Source organism: Prorops nasuta, unplaced genomic scaffold (assembly GCF_024137725.1).
Source record: "Prorops nasuta isolate Cenicafe-Biocafe unplaced genomic scaffold, Cenicafe_Pnas_1.2 PNAS00023, whole genome shotgun sequence".
Taxonomy (NCBI): Eukaryota; Metazoa; Arthropoda; class Insecta; order Hymenoptera; family Bethylidae; genus Prorops; species Prorops nasuta.
In genome coordinates, this window is record NW_027116820.1 from 1,714,240 (window position 1) to 1,735,229 (window position 20,990).

Here is a 20,990-nt window from a genome sequence, read left to right on the forward strand (position 1 = left end):
GTAATGTAAGGTAACGTATATTTAATACAGTGAGGTTGTTCATTGTTATCTTAGTGAATGTGTCTGATTTTTAAAATGACAAATAAATTCGAATAATAATGACATAAGGAGTCGACAATTATTAGATAAGTAAAACATAATATTTTAGAATACAGGAGGTTATATACTTCGTAGTACTTTGTGAAATTTCTTTTTCAGATAAATTAAGATAGAACATTTCTATTTTCATTATTGAGGATAGAGCTGACTGGATAAAGTAAGATTAATATTTACATATTTTCAACACTGTGCCAAGGAGAAGTATACTTTCAACATTTATGTGCATTGATGATTATCAAAAACATATTAATTGCAAGAAATTGTTAAGGTATTTGAAAATCATATGCTAAACTTCCAGGTATTGAAATCATTAACAAAATACATGTTTAACTCTTCTTTTCTTTAAACTGATGTGGAATGTAACTCTTCGATAGTTTATATCATATGTACAAACAATTCTCCAAGAGCCAATAAAACTTTCTTATTACTACGATTAAAGAAAAGTAGATGAATATTTTCTAATCGTTATATATCATTCAATTATAATATAAAAAATTATTAAAACCAAATATTTATCTACGTTTCTCTAGTCAGAATAGAAAGAAATTATGATTATCTCAAAAAAAATTATTCAAATTTAATTTTTTATAAGAATAACATTGAATTTTATAATATAATATGTAATATATTTTTTGTTACTTAGTGAGATTTTATTTCAGATTGAATTGCAATAACGTGCTTATTGTGTCATTGTGCAGGCTTGAGTTGCAATATTTAACCCTTTCGCTACGGTCGGTATAGTCACCGAACGCCCGACGCTCGGTACGTACGGGCCGGTGACTATAGTCACCCAGCGCCAGATGCGCACTGCGAACGGACAGTGACAAGATAATTTGGTGTCTAATAATTTCTTAACTCTTTCCTTTCTACGTGTGACTACTGTCACTCCGGATAATATGCAGCTGTATTGAACGTACGACAAGCGACTTTCGTTTTTCCGCAAGTGCACACTTGTGGCGCAGCGGCCCGTTCTGCTGGAGTAGCGCGCCATAGAATTCGTCCGAGAGTCATAATGCAAAGTTAATGTTGAGAGTTAAACCTAAGGAAAGAGTGGAGAAATTAAAAAATTTGGAAGTCAATTGTTAATAGTGAAAGGCTTACAGGTGACTTTGGACATAAACTCTTTGAAATATATAGGTCAATTAAATAATAAATATAATAATAACATCACATCTAGAAGTGAAATAATGAAAAGAAGTCATCATTTTAATATGATCCATACGATAGAATATACAGTGAATAATTTTGCAAAACTGAAAGCAGTATATCCACAAAAGGGAGGCTTCCATTGCATTAATTTGTGTATTTTCTAGTTTTTATTAACGAAAAGAAAATAAAAATGGCACTATATAGTTTGCTTGAAAAAGAGCCCTGATTCATAGTTGATATTGGGAGTAACAGTTAAGAAAAAGGTAGAAAAAGGGATCAATTTCTAAGCAAATCCTTGAAAGTGAAGAGCATTTAGATGATTTTGGGCACAAAATTGTAGAAATATAAATCAAATAGTTAATGAAAATTATAATAAAATCATGCAGATGTGTAAATATGAAAATAATTCATGATTTCAATCATTTACATGTGATGGGGTATACAGTGAATAAATTTAGGAAACTGAAAGCTGTACATCTAAGAGAGGCTTCCGTTGTATTAATTGGTGTGTTTTCCAGGTTATATTAATAAAAATAAAATATAAATGGCACTAGTCGGCTGGAGAAAGTGCAATAATTCAAAGTTAACGTTGAGAGTAACAGCCAAAAAAATGATGGATAAATATTAGTTAATTTATAATAAAATCCTTGAGAGTGAAGGGCTTGCAGGTGATTTTGGATATACAATTTTGGAATTAGAAATCTCATAGTTGATGAAAATTATAACCAAATCATATAGATCTGTAAATATGGAAAGAATTCATGATTGCAATATTTTACATGTGATGGGGCATACAGTGAATAAATTTAGGAAGCTGAAAATTATATATCTAAAGAAGAGAGGCATCCATTGCAGGAATTAGTGTATTTCCTAGTTTATATTAATGAAAGGAAAATATAAATGGCACTAATGTGCTGTGGGGAAAGTGCCATAATGCAAAGTTGATAGTGAGAGTTACACCTAAGAAAAATGTGGATTTTGAGGTAAATTTAGAAGCAAATTCTTGAAAGCGAAATGCTTTAAGGTGGTTTTGGGTATAAAATGTTGGAAATATAATTTAAACAGTCATTGAATACTATATTAAAAGCCTCGAAAAGTGTAATTATGATGAGAATTCATTATTGTAATATTTTATATTTTATTTAATAGATTAACAAATTAATATTTTGATTTGAAGCTTTACGTTATGGAACGATGAGAACACTGGAAAATGTTTTGTTAGATTGAATTAGTTAAAATAATTGTTTAGTTTTAATACCTATATTCTTACAAAACGTTATAAGATCCCACAAAAAACAAGCTTCACTTGTAAAAAAAAAGGACGGCAAGTACATAAGTCGTATCTAGCATGATTAATATAGTAATATAAAATATTTTAATTAAAAAAAATAGTGAAATTCAAATGTTAGACAAGTATAAATTATTGTTACCATGGCGAAAGTTAAAATTTGGAAAAAGGAAAATAGTAACATAAAAATTACTTGCCGGGCCCGTAATATTCACGTGTAAGTCGCTATCTTGCAATATAAGCGTAGCTTCTCGGAAGTTAAAAATGTGGCTATTTAATACGATTGCATACAACGGGCCTGTTGCATATATTATTATCATAAAAAATGGATGCATCCAAATACTTACACAAATACACATTCATACATATATATATATATACATGTACGATATGTATACATGGATGTGTTTCTATCAATCAAAGGCCTGACATGCACATACAAAAATATACAAAACTACGAGGTCACTGGCATTCATACTAAGTTGTGCACGACTTGTATGTAATGAAATATACATCCTATCACCTCGATATAGCTAACTGTCTTCCATATTTCGCGCCTCCACCGAACTAATATGTTCGATTCTTCTCGGCTGTAGTCGGCGGTTGTCGTATTCGGCGGCTATCGGTTACGATCGCAAGGAGAGGCCCAGCGAAAGGACAGTACGAAAATTCTTACGTAACAGATCGGATCAACACAATACTACACAGACAGTGACAACTATCCAAACGAAATTATTGGTGTAAAATTAATTTATTACCCAAGTCTAAATAAAGCGTTTAGAACAGGGCCACCGGCAAGTAATTTTTATGTTACTATTTTCTTTTTTCCAAATTTAACTTTCGCCTTGGTAACAATAATTTATGCTTGCCTAACATTTGAATTTCACTATTTTCTTTTTAATCAAAATATTTTATATTACTATATTAATCATGCTAGATACGACTTATGTATTTGCCGTCCTTTTTTTTACAAGCCAAGCTTGTTTTTTATGGGATATTAAATAATGATTAATAAATACTTATCAACTTTTCTCTAAGGTAGTAATAAGAAAGTTTCATTGTCTCCTGAAAAATTATTCGTATATATGATATAAACTTTTGGACAGTTGAAAGCCATATCAGTTTAAAGAAAAGAAAAAGAAAAACATGCATTTTGTTAATGATTTCAATACTGAACGCTAACATATGATGTAAAATACTTTAACAAATTCTTTCAATTAATATGCTCCTGATAATGACCGATGAACATCAATGTTGAAAGTATACCTGTCATTGGCACAATACAGTAAATATGTAAAGATCAATTTTATTGAATCGTGTCAGCTCTATCCTCAGCACTAGAAATGGAAATGTTCTTTCTTAATTTAATTTTAAAAATAAATATCACAAAGTATATTATATTCTGTGTATTGTAAAATATAATGTTATACTTATCTAATTTTCAACTCCTTCAGTTGTTCTTAATTAAATTTTATTGTAAATTTGAGAAATTAACATTTATTGTCACAACATAATGAATAACTCCACATTACAATATAAAGTTAGCAGTAATCACCGGATTAGTTGCACCGATTATATCGATTTTATTTGACAGTTCAAAACTATAGTTTCATGGTTGAGTATAGTTTGTTGGAAGGGCTGTGAAAGTGACGTCATTTTCGTTAGCGATCGACTTTAGTCCGAGATAAACGTAAAACTGAAGAAGACGATTATGGAGAAGAATTGTAATTTCGATATACAGGGAATATCGTTAACGATGGTTTTAATTTTAACCACCTACTCTTGAGCACAAGCTAAGTCATAAAATCATATACCATTGATAACGTAAAAGCATCATTGCTGAGATAAATCAATGTTAATCCGATAAATCAAGGTTTCGATTTAACGGAAAAATTATTTTATTCGCATTTTTGTTGACAGTTCCCTTCCAATAAACAAAAGAAGCTCGCACTTCACCGTTCCGTACTACCAAACGCACACACACACATGTGCAACTATACTAATTAGAAACATTACCTCCTGACGTCTTATATTCCTAGTCCTGGTGCTGATGAAATTTATTTTTTGCCTATTTTTAAAAGGATCCTCAAAAGTATCTAGTTAATTAAAAATTCTGGGTAACGATACGGAGTTATATGTAGATTGATTTGGAAGCTGTTTTATCTTTGCGGTGTCGCAACATATGAACTGGTCTAAGGTAGTCAAAAAATAAGTACTATATTAATAAAAGAATTACAAGAAATTTTATTTTTTCATGTTTTTGAAAATCTTACTTTTTTATCAGACAGAACAGTATGCTGCATCATCGGAAGAGCAAAATGACTCAAAAATTGATTTTCAAGTGAAGCCATTGCCTTGCCTCGAAATTTCGGCCTAATAAGTGAAAAGCCTGAAGGATTCGTTTAAAAATAAATAAGACTTTCTCAATTTATGAATGAAGAAGCCACAAAATTAAGAATAATTTTTTAATAATGCTGTAGATTATTATTCATAGCCTTTGCAGGCTCTTAGGTACGAGAAGATTTCAGATAAGCTAGCAAATACATATGTTTTTCTCTTCATTTTATTACAATTTGCTTGGTGAATTGTAAAATATTTTATTTTGGTGACCATATCAACTTCTAGTTACTATAAACTAAAATCTGGTCAAGCAATTGGCTAATTTTACTGGTAAGTCCATTCAAGCAGAGACTATGCTAAAGTACTAGTCAAGAAGGTAAAAATTATGAACAATCCGCGGCATAAAGAAAGAATTATTCTTAATTTTATGAATTCTCCTTTCATAAAATGAAAAAACGCTTATTCATTCATAAGGGATCCCTCAAGCTCTCCACTTAGGTCGAAATTTCCGGAGAAGACTATGGCTTTACTTGAAAATCTATTTTCGAGTCATTTTTCTCTTCCAGTGATGCAGCAAACAGTTCTGTGTAATAAAACAGTAAAATTTTCAAAAACAGGTAATAATAAAATTTCTTCTAATTGCTTTTTTAATACACGGAGAGAATATTACAGTACATTTTACGGTGGAGCCACAGTACTGTTGACATAACCCTGCATTCCGATGTAAAATGCTTTAATTTCAGTAGCACTTACAATGTCGCACAGTAATTTCTAGTATAATTTCTTCGAAAAAATCAAGTTCATAAATTTTGCAGTAAACCCAATCGATAAGTAATGTTTGCATTTCAATGTTTACTCAAGTGTACAGGCAAAATAGTCCTTTTTAACACAGTAAAAAGTTAAAAGTAATTTTTACTGTTTATTAAAGTAAAAATTCGTCAAATTAAATAATAAATGTACTATTCTCAATATGTATATCTTGACCCCAATAGGATATGACTAAAATCGCCCTGTGACATAATTTCAAAATTCTACGTTACAATCATTACACTGTGAACTCTAAGTGTGTTATGTGACAGAATATAATCCGTTATTCTATACACATTAATGTGTATTTTACATTAGATGTGTTGGTGTTACTTTGCACACTAAATATAACGAAAGTAACACGCTTATCCGTGTTGAAAATCATAAGTGTGTAAAAATATTTTAGTTCCGAGATTAAATGTATTGAACGACACACATATTATAGGTTTACACCATTTTCAAAAATGACACACTTTTTATCACATAAGTGTGTCATTTTTGAAAATATTAAAATTTATGTTTCCTTATAGTGTGAAACTTTTAATGTATATCTTTCAATAAATTTGGTATCGAACCCAAAATATTTTTTACACACCTAAAATTTTTAACACGGATAAGCGTGCTGCTTTTGGGCCATTTCAAGTCAAAGCGATCAGATTTCGGAGTACAGCACCGATCCTTTCTTTTTTTTTTTTTTTCAAAATGAAATGTTAAAAGATAAGGAAATATAAGATTTTTGGCGCAAGTTAGAGTGAAGAAAATGTTGCTTTTCCGGGATGCGAGCTGTTAAAGTTGGCATTTTTGATGTTTTTGGCAAAAGCACAATATTTAAAAACCATGTCTTCTAAACAAATTAAGATTGAAGATTCTGGCTGAAACCAAAATAATTAGGAAGATTCATATTTTATTAGAAAAATATAAGTAAAATAGGTTGCTATGAATTTGTAACACCATTAGCAATTTTAATAAACATTTAAATTAACAAATGTGTTGTCATACTCTGACAATTATAAAAAAAAATCAGGAATTTTCCTTAGGATGCTATTTAAAGATAAAAAAAATGATATTGTATATACTCTCTTGGTGTTTATAGTGAAAAAAAAATTATTTTGTCAGGACGCGCACGGTCAGAAGCTTCGGCAGATCGCATCGTGATAAAATCGTTTTCTTTTTTATTATAAACACTATAAGACAGTATATACATTATAATTTTTTTATCTGTAGAGGACATCTCAAGGAACATTTCTGTTTTTTATTTTTTATAATTTTCAGACTAGGACAACACATTTGTTAATTTAAATGTTTATTACATTTATTAACGGTGTTAAAAATTTTAAACAAATTATTTTTTTTTTTTATTTTTCTAATAAAATATTAATATTTCTAAGTATTTTAGTTTAAGCGGGAGCCTTCTATCTTAATTTGTTTAGGAAATATGAATTTTCAAATATTATGTGTTTTACTAGAAACAGTAAAAATATAAAATTTGACCGCCTGTATGCCCGGAATAAAAAAGGAATTTTCGCTTTAACTTGTGCCAAAACTCTTGTATTTTTCTTATATTTTAACATATTTTATTTTCAACAAAATCGGTAATCTGCCCGCTTTTACGTGGAGCTTAATGAAAGTCCAATTCTAAGCCTCTACGTTATTAAGGAGCAAATAGCCGAGTGGGTTAAACTCTGGACTAGTAATCACAGGATCCTAGCTTCGAATCCCGTCAAGGTATGTGGTTTTTACAGAAGGAAAAATTGTATAGTTCGGTCAGAAGGTAAGTTGTGACCATATATATACACTTATAAATCAAATAAAAAAAATATATATATATGCTACTGTGATATAACAGGGCCTTTCATGTCAGTGAAAAATGTCTTAATGGTGGGGGGCATATCTTTCGTTTTTAAGATTTGCAGTGCTAACACAGTAAAAATTCAAGTATTAATTTTTACTACAGCTTTTACTGTTGGGACCAGAGTAAAATTTCCCATGTTTTCTTGCAAAACTTTTACTGTTGGGACCACAATAAAACTTCCCATGCTTTCTTGCAAAAATCAGTGATATACATAATAGATATTCTTGGTTTCGAGTTTTTACTGTGTACACTTTAAAATGTACTGTAATGCAGACTTATGTCAACCATACTTTAAAATACAGTAAAATTGATTGTGTTTTTCACTAAATTGTACTGTAATATTCTCTCCGTGTATAATACTTATTTTTTGACTACCTTAAAGCAGTTCATATGTCGCGTCACCGAAAAGATAAAACGGCTTCAAAATTAATCTACAAATAAAACCGTATTGTTACCCAGAATTTTCAACTAAATAGGTACTTCAGAGGATCCTTTCAAAAATAGGCATAAAATAAATTTCATCAGAACAAGGATCAAGAATGTAAGGCATCAGGAGGTAATGCTTATAATTGGTATAGTTTCACATGTTGCGCGTGTGGCAATACGAAACGGTAAAGTACCAGCTTCTTTTGTTTATCGAAAGATAAGTGTCAACGAAAGTGAGAGTGAAGTAATATTTCCGTTATTTCCGTTGAATCGAAACCCTGAGTTATCGGATTAAAATTGATTTATCTCAGCAATGATGCTTTTACGAATGTAATGGTACAGGAATTGTCTACTTAGTTTATTCTCAAGAATATATGGTTAAAATTAAAAGCATCATTGCTAAGACACCCCCCCCCCCCTGCATATAGTATGAATAATATCTACAAAACATTAATCACCGGATTACGTATATTTATTATATCGATTTTATTTGACTGCGCTTGCGCCGGCTTTGTCGCTGACATTAGCAATCGACTACAGATTGAGACATCCGCAAATGGCATTTTTAGGGTGAGACGTCTGAGAGATATTGGAGAAGAAATTCATATTTAGGGCATATCGGTGAAAAGAGATGTAAGATCTCTGGAATCCATGAATCGTTTATGTTTGATGTTCATGGTCTCAAATGAAAACTTTTTCAAAAGCATTTTAACCCGTTTCGGTCCAGAATGCTACTCACCGTGCACCGGTCTTTCACCGCTCACAACTAATGCTACAAGCGCGTTAGAAAACATTGAGAGGTACATGTTTTTAAAGTTTGAAACCTGCCCTTTTCGACGGTGCATCCAAAATTGCTAAAAAATATTGTTAATTATGAACAAACGTCGATTAAACACAAAAAAACATGACTTTTCCACTCTTTATTTTTTAAGTTGAATCTCCAAAGACTTTCCCTTTAGCAATCGACTTGAAACCTTTTTAACCGACGAAATAAATGTCTGAAGTTAAAGAATGCATTATTGAACAATTAATTTTTCGCTTCGACATTTTCAAAATGGCGCCTACACCGCAAAAATTTTGCCAATATATGTATGTAGCTTTTCCTAGTAAACGAGGAACTTGTCAGCAGAGTGCTGAGAGGAAAAAGTTCTTGAAATATTTTAAAAAATATGTCTGAATTTTTTCAACGGTTTTCGATTAAATTTTTTCTTTCACAAATGACAAGATTTTCACAAAAACGAAAAATTTGCTCAAATCGCTTCAAAAAACTCTTATATAATCTTCAGCTAATTTTGAAAACATATGATTCTTGTCAATTTTTTCTTAAAAAGGACTGTTCTTTAACAGAAAATTTATAAAATTCGAAATAATTTGTTTTTTCGCTTTCGCGATATACCTTGGTAACTCTGTTAGTTATCGGCACTGACAGTCATTTGTTTATTTTTGCACTACGGAAGTACTGGTGGTTCAGATTTGGACTATTTTTTTATCCGCAACGGAACAATTTTTCCTTCTTCAACACGATTTTGAACGGAACCATTCGTAATTTTCATTTGTCTTTGCATTCATCGAAATTTGAATCTGTTCGCATATTTTGTGAGAAGGTGGAAAGTGCGAAAAGTTAATGAAAATATTATATAAACTTACTAAAATCTAAAAAAAGAAAAAAAAAAAAAAACGAAAGAGAATATCTATATTCGTTGACCCCTACGATGGTGATATTTGGGCGACGCGAATAGTATTTACGGCAAAAAGACGATAGATGCGTTTTATTTTAAGAAAAAATTGAAAAGAATAAAATGTTTTCAAAATTAGCTGAAGAGCCCGCGTAAAAAAATTCAGTCTTACGGCCGTATTCATAGTCGGTCCTTAAGGAGCTCCTTAGATTAAGGACTCCTTATCTAGAGAATTTTAACTGTAGCAAAATGGATTTTGTCCTTAGCTGTCAAATGGCGCGGTTAACCTTAATTTGTAATTGTAAACAAGAATAATATTTTCGGAAAACGATTGCGGAAAAGAAGAATGGATTTTAGTAAATAACAGAGAAGAAAAAACATATCAGATGAGTATTAATTAATAACAAAACATGAAAATTATTGTAAATTTTTAAGGAAATATACTTTTTGATTATTTTATTTTTGTTACAGGTGAAATCCTGTTTCTGATGAGTTTCAATGAAGGAAAAAAGTACTTATAGATCAATAAATGAAAAAGCATTAAATTATAAAGCATTTCTGTGTAGCCCAGTCATTTTAATAATTTAGACATAATGTTATAACAGTGAATGTGTAAGCGATTGGTGTATATACAATCAAGTTTTATTGTAAATTAGTAATGATGTACGATAATGTTTTGTTTGCTACTTTTATAAATTAAAACTAGTTCAATTAACCTATTATTTATATTTCTTTCCTTAATCCAAATTCTATATACACATAGTACGTAATTACATATTCTCATATTAGTCATATATTCTTTAATTTACTAATAAAATTACCATAATTTTATATTTGTAGAGCATAACTGTTTGTTGTAATGACTTTATTATTCGATCAATGTAAGACAAATTGCAAAGGGTTTCTGCAAATGTCTTTTTGATCCACCACATCTTTCCACATCTTGTATGACATTTATTTTCCTTGTTAATCCCTTTTTCAAGTTTTCAACATATACCAATATTTTTGTGCTATTTTTAAATACACTTGGATATGGCTATTCTATTAACTAACTGATTTTTTAAATATTAAGATGATTGGTAAACCATTGTTCTGTTAAATTTGAAAAATGGGCACTTGAATTATTGTGCTTATAATGTTTGGCATCTCTTCCATAGGATATCTTCTCTTTACATTTGAGAGGATGTTGTTCTCCAATACATTTAAATGTACTGCTGAATGCTTCTTGTTTTTAGCTTCAAATAATTATCCAACTTCACATTTGGATATCCATCCTCAATATATGATACATATTTTGTTACTCCTATTTGTTTGTGAAATTCATTTTTTCTAAAATCTTAATTTATCTTTTTACTAGATATATATTATATCATTTTCAAAGAATTGTTATGTCTTTCTATCAATCCTAACAACATCATAACAGATGTAATGAAATAAGTATTCTATATTCAAAATGGATATCTATGCGTGTAGTGGGAAAACTATTTGAAGCTGAAAACAAGATGAACTCAGCAGTATACAAATACCTTTTAAAGAACTTTATTTTCACAAGTATTATGAGAACATATCTCGCAGAAAAGATGCCAAATTTTAATAGTATCATTCAAATGTCCATTTTACAAATTAAACAAGATAATGGTTTAACAATCATTTCAACTATTACAAAAATAATTGCAGATCAGCAGTATTATCAGATCTGTGTGTATGTATAAATGATTAGAAAATTAATGTTATATGTTATAGACTAGAAGAAAATAGTGCAACGGAGCCAAATAAATGTCACACAAGATGTGGAAGGATGTGGTGGATCAATAAAACATTAACAGAAACCCTATGCAACTTGTTTTACATTGATCGAATAATAAAAATCATTGCAACAAACCGATATGCCCTACAAATATAAAATTGTAATAATTTTGTTAGTAATTTAAAGAATATATGACTAATATGAGAATATGCAATTACGTACTATGTGTATATAGAATTTGGAATGAGGGAAGAAATATAAATAATAGGTTAATTGAACTAGTTTTCATTTATAAAAGTAGCAATCAAAACATTATTGTACATCATTACTAATTTACAATAAAACTTGATTGTATATACATCAATCGCTTACACATTCACTGTTATAACATTATGAAACAATTATTGAAATGACTGGATTACATAGAAATGCTTTATAATTTAATGCTTTTTCATTTATTGATCTATAAGTACTTTTTTCCATAATTGAAACTCATCAGGAACAGAATTTCACCTGTAACAAAAATAAAATAATCACAAAGTATATTTCCTTAAAAATATACAATAATTTTTATGTTTTGATATTAATTATTACTCATCTGATATATTTTTCTTTCTCTGTTATTTACTAAAATCCTTTCTTCTTTTCTGCAATCGTTTTCCGAAAATATTATTCTCGTTTACGATTCGAAAAAAAAGGTTAACCGCACCATTTGACAGCTGTCAGCTATGACACACACTGTATAAAAGTAATATACTATAGCAAATTATGCCTATATACCAATGCAGCCAACCATACGGCATAAAAAGTTATAAGTAAAGGAATCTCATCCTCAAGGAAGCCTAAGACCTTCCTTAAGATAAGGAAGCAAAAAATCATATATATATGCAATTAAAGTATACTAAAGTAATATTGAGCAGACTGTAGCATAAAACAATCAACCAATCACAATGAAAGAGTCATCGCTATTCCCATTGTGATTGGCTCATTCCTTGCCTAGTGAATAAGGCGTCCTTAATCTAAGGAGCTCCTTAAGGACCGACTATGAATACGGCCGTTAGAAAGATCTTGATGGTGATTTGAACGATATTTGTAAGATCTTTGAAAGATCATACATTCGTATGTCATGAAGTCTTACTTATGTCGATTAACAAGACAAATTGTAAGCTCTTTCGAAGATCTTTCAAAGATCTTAGAAAGAGCTTACAAATACAAAAATGGCGTTTTGGATTTTCAAAGATGACTTCAAAGATGATTTCAAAAGATACTTTCAAACATTTTTTCCAAGACGGTTTCAAAGATAGTTTCAACAACTTTTTGGTAAAATTTGTAATTGTTAACCCGAGTAGACAGCGAATATAGAGTATTCGATTTAATTGTCGATACTATAGATGCATTTTAAAAAATGCAAAAAATGGATTATAATCAATGAATTTATTTATTTATTTTAATATATTACCTATTATAATTAGAGACTAACAGTTATCAATTAAGTTTACAGCATGAAAATTTTTGTCCGCAATGGGACTCGAACCTGGAACCGATGTCAGTCTCACGTGCAACGGTCCTACGTTTGGTCCACTCGGCTAACCTAAAACCTGTTGTACATAACTTCACTTATTTAACTTAAAATATACGATACATTTGTCCATTGTTTCTATACATGCGAAAATAATTATCGATAGAAATCGAAATTTAGCCGAGTGGACCAAACGTAGGACCGTTGCACGTGAGACTGACATCGGTTCCAGGTTCGAGTCCCATTTCGGAAAAAAATTGTCATGCTGTAAAATTAATTGATAACTGTTAGTCTGTAATTATAATAGGTAATATATTAAAATAAATAAATTGATTATAATCCATATTTTGCATTTTTTAAAATGCATCTATAGTATCGACAATTGAATCGAATACTCTATATTCGCTGTCTACTCGGGTTACCAATTACAAATTTTACCAAAAAGTTGTTGAAACATCTTTGAAACCGTCTTGGAAGCTATCTTGGAAATTATCTTGAAACCGTCTTGGAAAACATCTTTGAAGTCATCTTTGAAAATCCAAAACGCCATTTTTGTATTTGTAAGCTCTTTCGAAGATCTTTGAAAGATCTTGGAAAGAGCTTACAATTTGTCTTGTTAATCGACATAAGCAAGACTTCATGAAATACGAATGTAAGATCTTTCAAAGATCTTACAAATATCGTTCAAATCACCATCAAGTTCTTTCTAAGACTGAATTTTTTACGCGGGAATACATAAGAATTTTTTTGAGGCGATTTGAGCAATTTTTCGGTTTTGCAAATATTTTGTCATTTGCGAAAGAAAAAATTAATCGAAACCCGTTGAAAAAATTCAGACATTTTTTAAAAGATTTCAAGAACTTTTTCCTCTTAACACTCTACTAACAAGTTCTTTGTTTACGAGGAAAAACTTCATAATTATATTGGCAAAATTTTTGCGGTGTAGGCGCCATTTTGAAAATGTCGAAGCGAAAAATTAATTGTTAAATAATGCATTCCTTAACTTCAGACATTTATTTCGTCGGTTAAAAAGGTTTCAAGTCGATTGCTAAAGGGACAGTCATTGAAAAAACAACTTAAAAAAAAAAAGAGTGGAAAAATCATGTTTTTTGGTGTTTAATCGACGTTTGTTCATAATTAACAATATTTTTTAGCAATTTTGGATGCACCGTAGAAAAGGGGAGTTTTCTAACTTTAAAAAAACATGACCCTCTCAATTTTTTCTAACGCGCTTGTAGCGTTAGTAGTGAGCGGTGAAAGACCAGTGCACAATGAGTGGCATTCTCGGCCGAAACGGGTTAAGGAAAGGTTTACGTAAATCATTGCAATGCATCGTTTATGAAGATAAATCGATTTTAAAATTTGGACGGCCAAATTTGCTGTTTATGGTATACAGTAGCGCTCAGCGATGTATATATGTACCACCGTCGAAACACTGCCGTGTTCCTTGATACGACCACATAGGCCAAGGAAAAATTAAAATATGTAGGGCAAACAATATGTGGTTATTGTCAAAAGATAAGTAACATATTTTATTGGAAATTTCTGACTTTTTTTTTTAAACTACAGATACCACTAAGCGTGAAAATAACGTAAATAAATGGATATTTAAAATCATTAAAAATGCAAAACAACAAAAAAGAAAATAATTAAACCTTTCTGAATTGTGTGATTTCCAGAAAACAGTTGTTTCATAAACTATGATAGTTAGTGTACCGATAAATAATAATTATTGGATATTTAGCCTCCGACGATTTATTCTCATCCCACAGCATTTTTATTTTCTCTATATATAATTCATCAGTCAATTTCTTCCTCTTCACATGTAACGCGACTTATCAAAATCTTATCTTTCGCACAGCGCACCGTGTAAACTGACGATAAATTCATAATGAAACTTTTTGGTTAGAGCACTCCTATTGAATCCTCGTTGCTTACTGATAGAAATACAAACGTTCTTGCTATCTCTCTCAACGAATTATTCAATTATTAGAAAATGTGCAATTATTATAGACTTTTAAAATGAATATATCCAGTAATCAAATCGCTTACCTTACACATACGACCTTGAGAAATGAGTTATAAAAATATCATCAAAAAATATATTTTAATACTATTTACATACAGAGTGCTATCCTTAAATCTATCTTATAATGTTGACCTTAATTCTGAGGTATTTTAATATTTAATATAGTAAAAAATTGAAAATTAACACGTACCAATGGAAACTTCAGTAGCTTGCTAACGTCGCTAACCAGCTGTCCACGCATCAGCAGATACTCAATTATCTTAATCGCATGCTCTCTCTCTTCACTAGCGCTTTCAATGAAGAATTTGCTAAATCCAGGTCTATTCACAGAATCACGAGCAAAATGTGCGCCCTGTTGAACAATATAAAAGAATAAACAGAGGATTAAACATTAAGAAATTCTATTTGAGTAAGTAGAAAAATATTACGAATTGCGTAAGTTTCTAATTTTCAAATAACAATGAGTTACATAAAACCTACAAAATAAAAAATTCTGCTGAGAAAGATTATTACAAGAAATAAGTCGGATAGAGACAAACATTTGAAAGTAATGAACATTATAAGAAAAGATTGAATATAAGCAAATAATTTCTCTTGTGAATTTAATAAATATCTCCGCAACCTAAAGGATTGAGTTGATATAAATTCGGAAAATAAATCAATTAATATCGTTAACTAAAAAAAGGATTAGAATTGGACAATTGTGTGTGCAGCGAGTAATTTTGTTTCTCGGAATATTTGAATAGAGGGGTTAAAATAGGATACCCTGTATATTGGACTAAAATTACGTGCAATTAGGTTAAAAAGAGGAGGTGGTGTATTTTAATTAACCATGCATTTACCAATCAATATCAAATCCTATAACTTTATTATCTCAAACATTTTAAAACATATTTATTAATTGAAATTACAAATTTGCTAAATTATTCTCTCAGCTGAGTCAACGAAATCTTTTTTAACTAAACTATTTTTATTGTTAAAGCGCAAATCAGTACATTTATTTCGCCGAATTTAATCTTCTTAACGTAATTCAGCCAATTATGTTTCATTTCATAATACATTTTTTTCTAAATGCATAATTATTTTTGTGGGCTATCGATCTAACGGATTTAAACCTAAAACGATTTTTATAAACTTGAAAAATATTAACAACGTGTGAGAAAGTTACTAAGCTTTATTATCATTATTATTATACCCACAAAAGTCTTATAAATCTTCTTCATAGAAATAATATTTACTAAGCGGTAGTCAAATTAATATAGATTCTTGGCCAAAACATGTTACGCAACTCGGAAAATTTTTGCTATATTAACAAATTGTATATTTTCTTGTTAAAATCGGGCCTTCTTTTTAAAGCAGCACAGCTCGGAAATTTTCGTACTTTTTAGTTCTTTACTATAGTCGCTAATAGAGATTTGATATTACTGAATATAGTCTTAGTCAGGTAAAAAGTGAAAAAATTTCCGAGCTCTGCTGTAGTATTTCCGAACTGGCGTGCATTAATCTCAATTCCTATTTATGCAATACATTTGCAAAATTTGGTGCATTCCTCCTAATTTACTCTTTATATGGTAGACTGATTCTTGTGCATATTTGCCAAACGTGATACTTCAGTACTGTAGGAAATCATATGAAATGAAGTTAGCACACGTACACAAGAAACAAGTTTTCGCAATGTAAATGATAAATTACGTAAATTGAATTGCATTGGGTATACTATTAAACAAAAAAATGGATATAAATAAAAGTCTTATATTATTCTTACGTACCATAGCCAGATAAGTCATTGCAGCTTCTATTTCATTTTTCACTTGCGACTCTAATGCTTTTATGCAGGGGTCAACCATATCGATCCATGCTGACGGTATGTCCGTTGGCTTCAGTGTACCTTGAAAAACCAATTTTTAAATCAATCAATCGTTTATTAATATCATAGCTTTAAAATAACTTATTAAAATCATTAACTGTAAAGTATTACAGAAAATTACTTTATTATAGAAAAAGATAGTTTCATTTATATATATATGAGATAGCAATATAACACAAAGAAATTTATGATCAGATATTAACAGAGGACTTTGGAATTATACAAATAATGACTTCGTGAATACGATCACGTAGAGTTTATCAGTTTCTTATCATTATACAAACAAGATGGTCAGTATAGTGCAGGCAGTCCAGTGTTTTCAAACATCGAACAGTAATAATGTAAATCTTTGAATGACTAATAATTTAGCATTATTGGTATTAAGTGCAAAACAATTAGGAAAACTCAAAGTTTAACTATAGATTTATATAGATGGTGATTAAACTTATTTTGAAGAAATGAAATATTTTTGAAAGATACACACAGAAGATCGTATAAAATGATTTACGCAGTTAAAATCTATTCATGGAAGCTGCTAGAATAAACGATAAAAATCAATTGCTAAGAGATTGTACATGTAAACTTGGTTTTAAAAGATTAGTGAAATTCTACCGAGTTTTCTATCGCTCTTTATTTCTTCAGGAAGATTACATCGAGAACAATTTTTCAGCCAATTAGGAATTTTTCATTATAACTGTGAACAATATTTATTGGTACGAAGCATTTTGTTCACTATTATAACGAAAAATTATTCACTGGCTGGAAAATTGTTATCGGTAAACATAGAAACCTAAAGTGGCTTATATTACTTTCAACTCTTAAAATGTCCTATTAACGTTAGATTTACGGACGTTGATTAGACCTATTTTTACCAAAGTGAGATAATTTAAATAATACAGGAAAATCAAAATTTTATAAATAGAAATTAGTTCTACTTTAAATTAAATGAAAGATTATTTATTGAAAACATTTTTTACATATAAATTATGATTTTGAAATACCTTTCAATGAGTCAAATTGGCTCAGTCCGTAAATCTAGTGTTAATCATAATGCTGAAAGTCTAACGATGTGACTAATGAAGCAGACATAAAAAGAAAATATTTTATAGATTGTTTATTGTATACAAGATTCATTCGTTACCCTATCTACTCTCGGAGAGCAAAGTTCTAAAGAGAAAATGTATAAGTAAAAGTTTTAGAGAGACTTTTTGAACTTTTTGTTTCGAATGAATCAGTATAATATAGTCTTTAGGGCAAAAATAAGGAGAGCCAAATGGAAAAGATGCAAATACGTGTAATTCCTGATAATATAGATTGAATTGGAACACTATACAGACTATCTGCATATCTACACAAGTCCACAAAAAAGATGTGAAAATTGATTCAGGTGGCAAGCAATTTTTATCAATGAATATTTTCATAAGAGATTTGCGTGTATGGAGGCATGAATGAAGGAAGGATCACGTTAAATTCATGAAAGAAAATCCTATATGTCATAGTATATTCTTGTAGGAGCTCTCTAAAACATTTCAAATGTATAATTGAAAGTACCTTTTGCTTCGGGCATTTAAGAGTTGTTCTCGTTGCATTTATAATTATAGGTGGATGAACAAGGAATTAGCGTGTAGGTTATCGACATTTATGGCGTAGCCTACGAGTGCCATGTGCTAGAAAGTCGAATCGTTACTTCCGACGAAGTACTCGTAGGAGAGATAAAGTTTCAGTCGCGCGCTCATGCACAGAGTGCGTCATATATCATTATATCCGTCATTGCGTACACTGGCCGGCAGTAATGCAATGCTTACTATACGTGCAGTGATCTCAGAGCCAATGGCGCTCATCGTGACACAGGTAAATATTGTTAAACGATCCGCCCACCTTGAGCTTGCGAATGCAAAAGTGCGTAGATTGTAGGGATGCATGAATTATAATGCGTTTCAATGCATGCATACCGCGCGTTTCATTCTCTCTACCGGATACCATTCGGGTCAAACCGACTCATCGTAGAATCAGCTCGATTGCGCCGATGGCCAGTGGAAAATGAAATCCTTCCTTCCTGCTGACTTATTGGGGATGAGAGAGGGACGAGAATGTAGAACCATACCCCCCCCCCCCCCCCCGTCCACCGTGGTAACCGTATACGCTTACTCGCCTGGTCGCGGTGATCGCATCACATCTCCCCTAACATGATTTTCGTAAAAGCGTTAGAGCTAGCGCGGACTTTTCAGCTACGTCCAAGTAAAACTAGAGCGGAACTCGGTACGCGCTTCTGATTGACCGAAATTCGGCCTCGTACGACGAAACCAAACGAGAGGCAATAATATCGTCAACCGAGGCGAACGACATTACCTTCGGCCAGTGAAATGCACATGAGTTAACGGTCGCTCCCGCATATCGCTTAATATTTAGCCTGCTAAGCCGAGTGCCACTATTTTTTGCCACCTTATACAAACCTCGACAAATTGTCCGTTAAATATGTTACGTCGATTAGATCAAATTTCGGTGAAAAAGGATAACATTATTGAAACGTTTAGGCTGCCAGAGCATTTATGCATTTAGCCCTGCGCAGAAAGCCCTGGTGAAAAGTATTATACTAACCCACACCCTCGCACAATCGCTTCGATTATTCTCACGTAAAATTTGTATCAGCTCGAGCGCAATCCACCAATTTTACAACTTCGCATTACATATACCTATAAATAGTAACTCTTTGTATCGTTGTGTCTCTTTTGGCATTCATTGTATCATCTGATATTGTTTCCAACAAATTAAAGGCGCAAAAAAAGCAAGTTTTTCTGTCTACAAATCGGGCGGACGAGAAGCTAATGATATAAAAATATAACAACTCTACCAGATATTACGCGTCCATGTAACTCAGATGTAATTTCTTCTCTTTTAATACAGAATTTTACCATAACGCTTTTTTTTCACACTTATTACCACTATCTCTTGGAAGTAATAGTTGTTCTAGGCAGCCATATTGAAGTTATTTTATGTGTTTAAAATATGAATGTATTGCTATTATTTTTAACTTTTTCACACAATATCATATTTATTAAATAATAAATTAAATAAATTTACAGCAGCAGGACTGTCATATTAGCCACAAATGATTATCAAGAGACACGGTAGCATCTAGACGGCAAGTACATTTATGTATACATCGTCGAGCGCTACCGTGTAACTTATACAGCAAGTTTGGGTGTTCTAATATTTAAATCGACATATCTTTTGTGAACTATGCATTGGCATGATTTAACCATAGTTTTTCTTAAGAAGCTTCTCAAAGAGCTTTCAAATCAGACCTCGAACATTAAAAAAACGGCTCGCGCAATCCAGAGATCTTATAGTCTGTGTGTTGTCTCTATGTATACCGAAATATTACGATTCTTCTCCTTCTCCTTCAATCCTCGGCGAATATCTCCGCCCTGAAGTTAGTCGCTTTGACGTAATATTTCTTCTCCTGCGTTGCCAACGCATGTTTCACTTCGACAATTTTCCTCGCTATGTTACTATTAATGAGTATTAATAAGGTTATATTTAGTATTGTCTCAAATTTTCATCTGACATTCTGTCGCGTTCTGTGTAGTGTGTGCACCTGATACAGTGAGGTTAATTTATGATTAGAATAGTGTTAATTTTGAAAATCCATAAATAAATTCGATTAGTCATGTTACAAAAGGAATAAACAATTATTAGATAAGTATAATATTCTATTTTACAATAGAGAATGGAATAAGTTTTGTGGTACTTTGTGGAGTTTCTTTGTCAGATTAAATTAATATAAAACAGTCCTTTTTTCATCACGGAGGATAGAACCAACTGGATAATCTCAGATTTATATTCACAATATTGCTATAACGGAGAGAATATTACAGTACATTTTACGGTGGAGCCACAGTACTGTTGACATAACCCTGCATTCCGATGTAAAATGCTTTAATTTCGGTAGCACTTACAATGTCGCACAGTAATTTCTAGTATAATTTCTTCGAAAAAATCAAGTTCATAAATTTTGCAGTAAACCCAATCGATAAGTAATGTTTGCATTTCAATGTTTACTCAAGTGTACAGGCAAAATAGTCCTTTTTAACACAGTAAAAAGTTAAAAGTAATTTTTACTGTTTATTAAAGTAAAAATTCGTCAAATTAAATAATAAATGTACTATTCTCAATATGTATATCTTGACC

At 31.0% G+C, this 20,990-nt stretch overlaps 1 protein-coding gene across 3 annotated transcripts in view; it reads right to left on the minus strand.

Moving 5' to 3' along the window:
• Window positions 1–20,990, minus strand: part of Fer1HCH (Ferritin 1 heavy chain homologue) — a 70,668-nt gene that overhangs the window by 35,192 nt on the left and 14,486 nt on the right. For 2 of the 3 annotated variants that reach the window (XM_066740391.1, XM_066740389.1), the window contains 2 exons: window positions 16,702–16,820; window positions 15,123–15,284 (listed from right to left, as the gene is read on the minus strand). In XM_066740391.1, the coding sequence (XP_066596488.1) occupies window positions 15,123–15,284; window positions 16,702–16,779 (240 nt within the window). In that variant the 5' untranslated portion in view covers window positions 16,780–16,820. Of the gene's footprint in view, window positions 1–15,116; window positions 15,285–16,701; window positions 16,821–20,990 lie in introns of all 3 variants that reach the window. The other variant, XM_066740390.1, reaches the window with a different exon arrangement.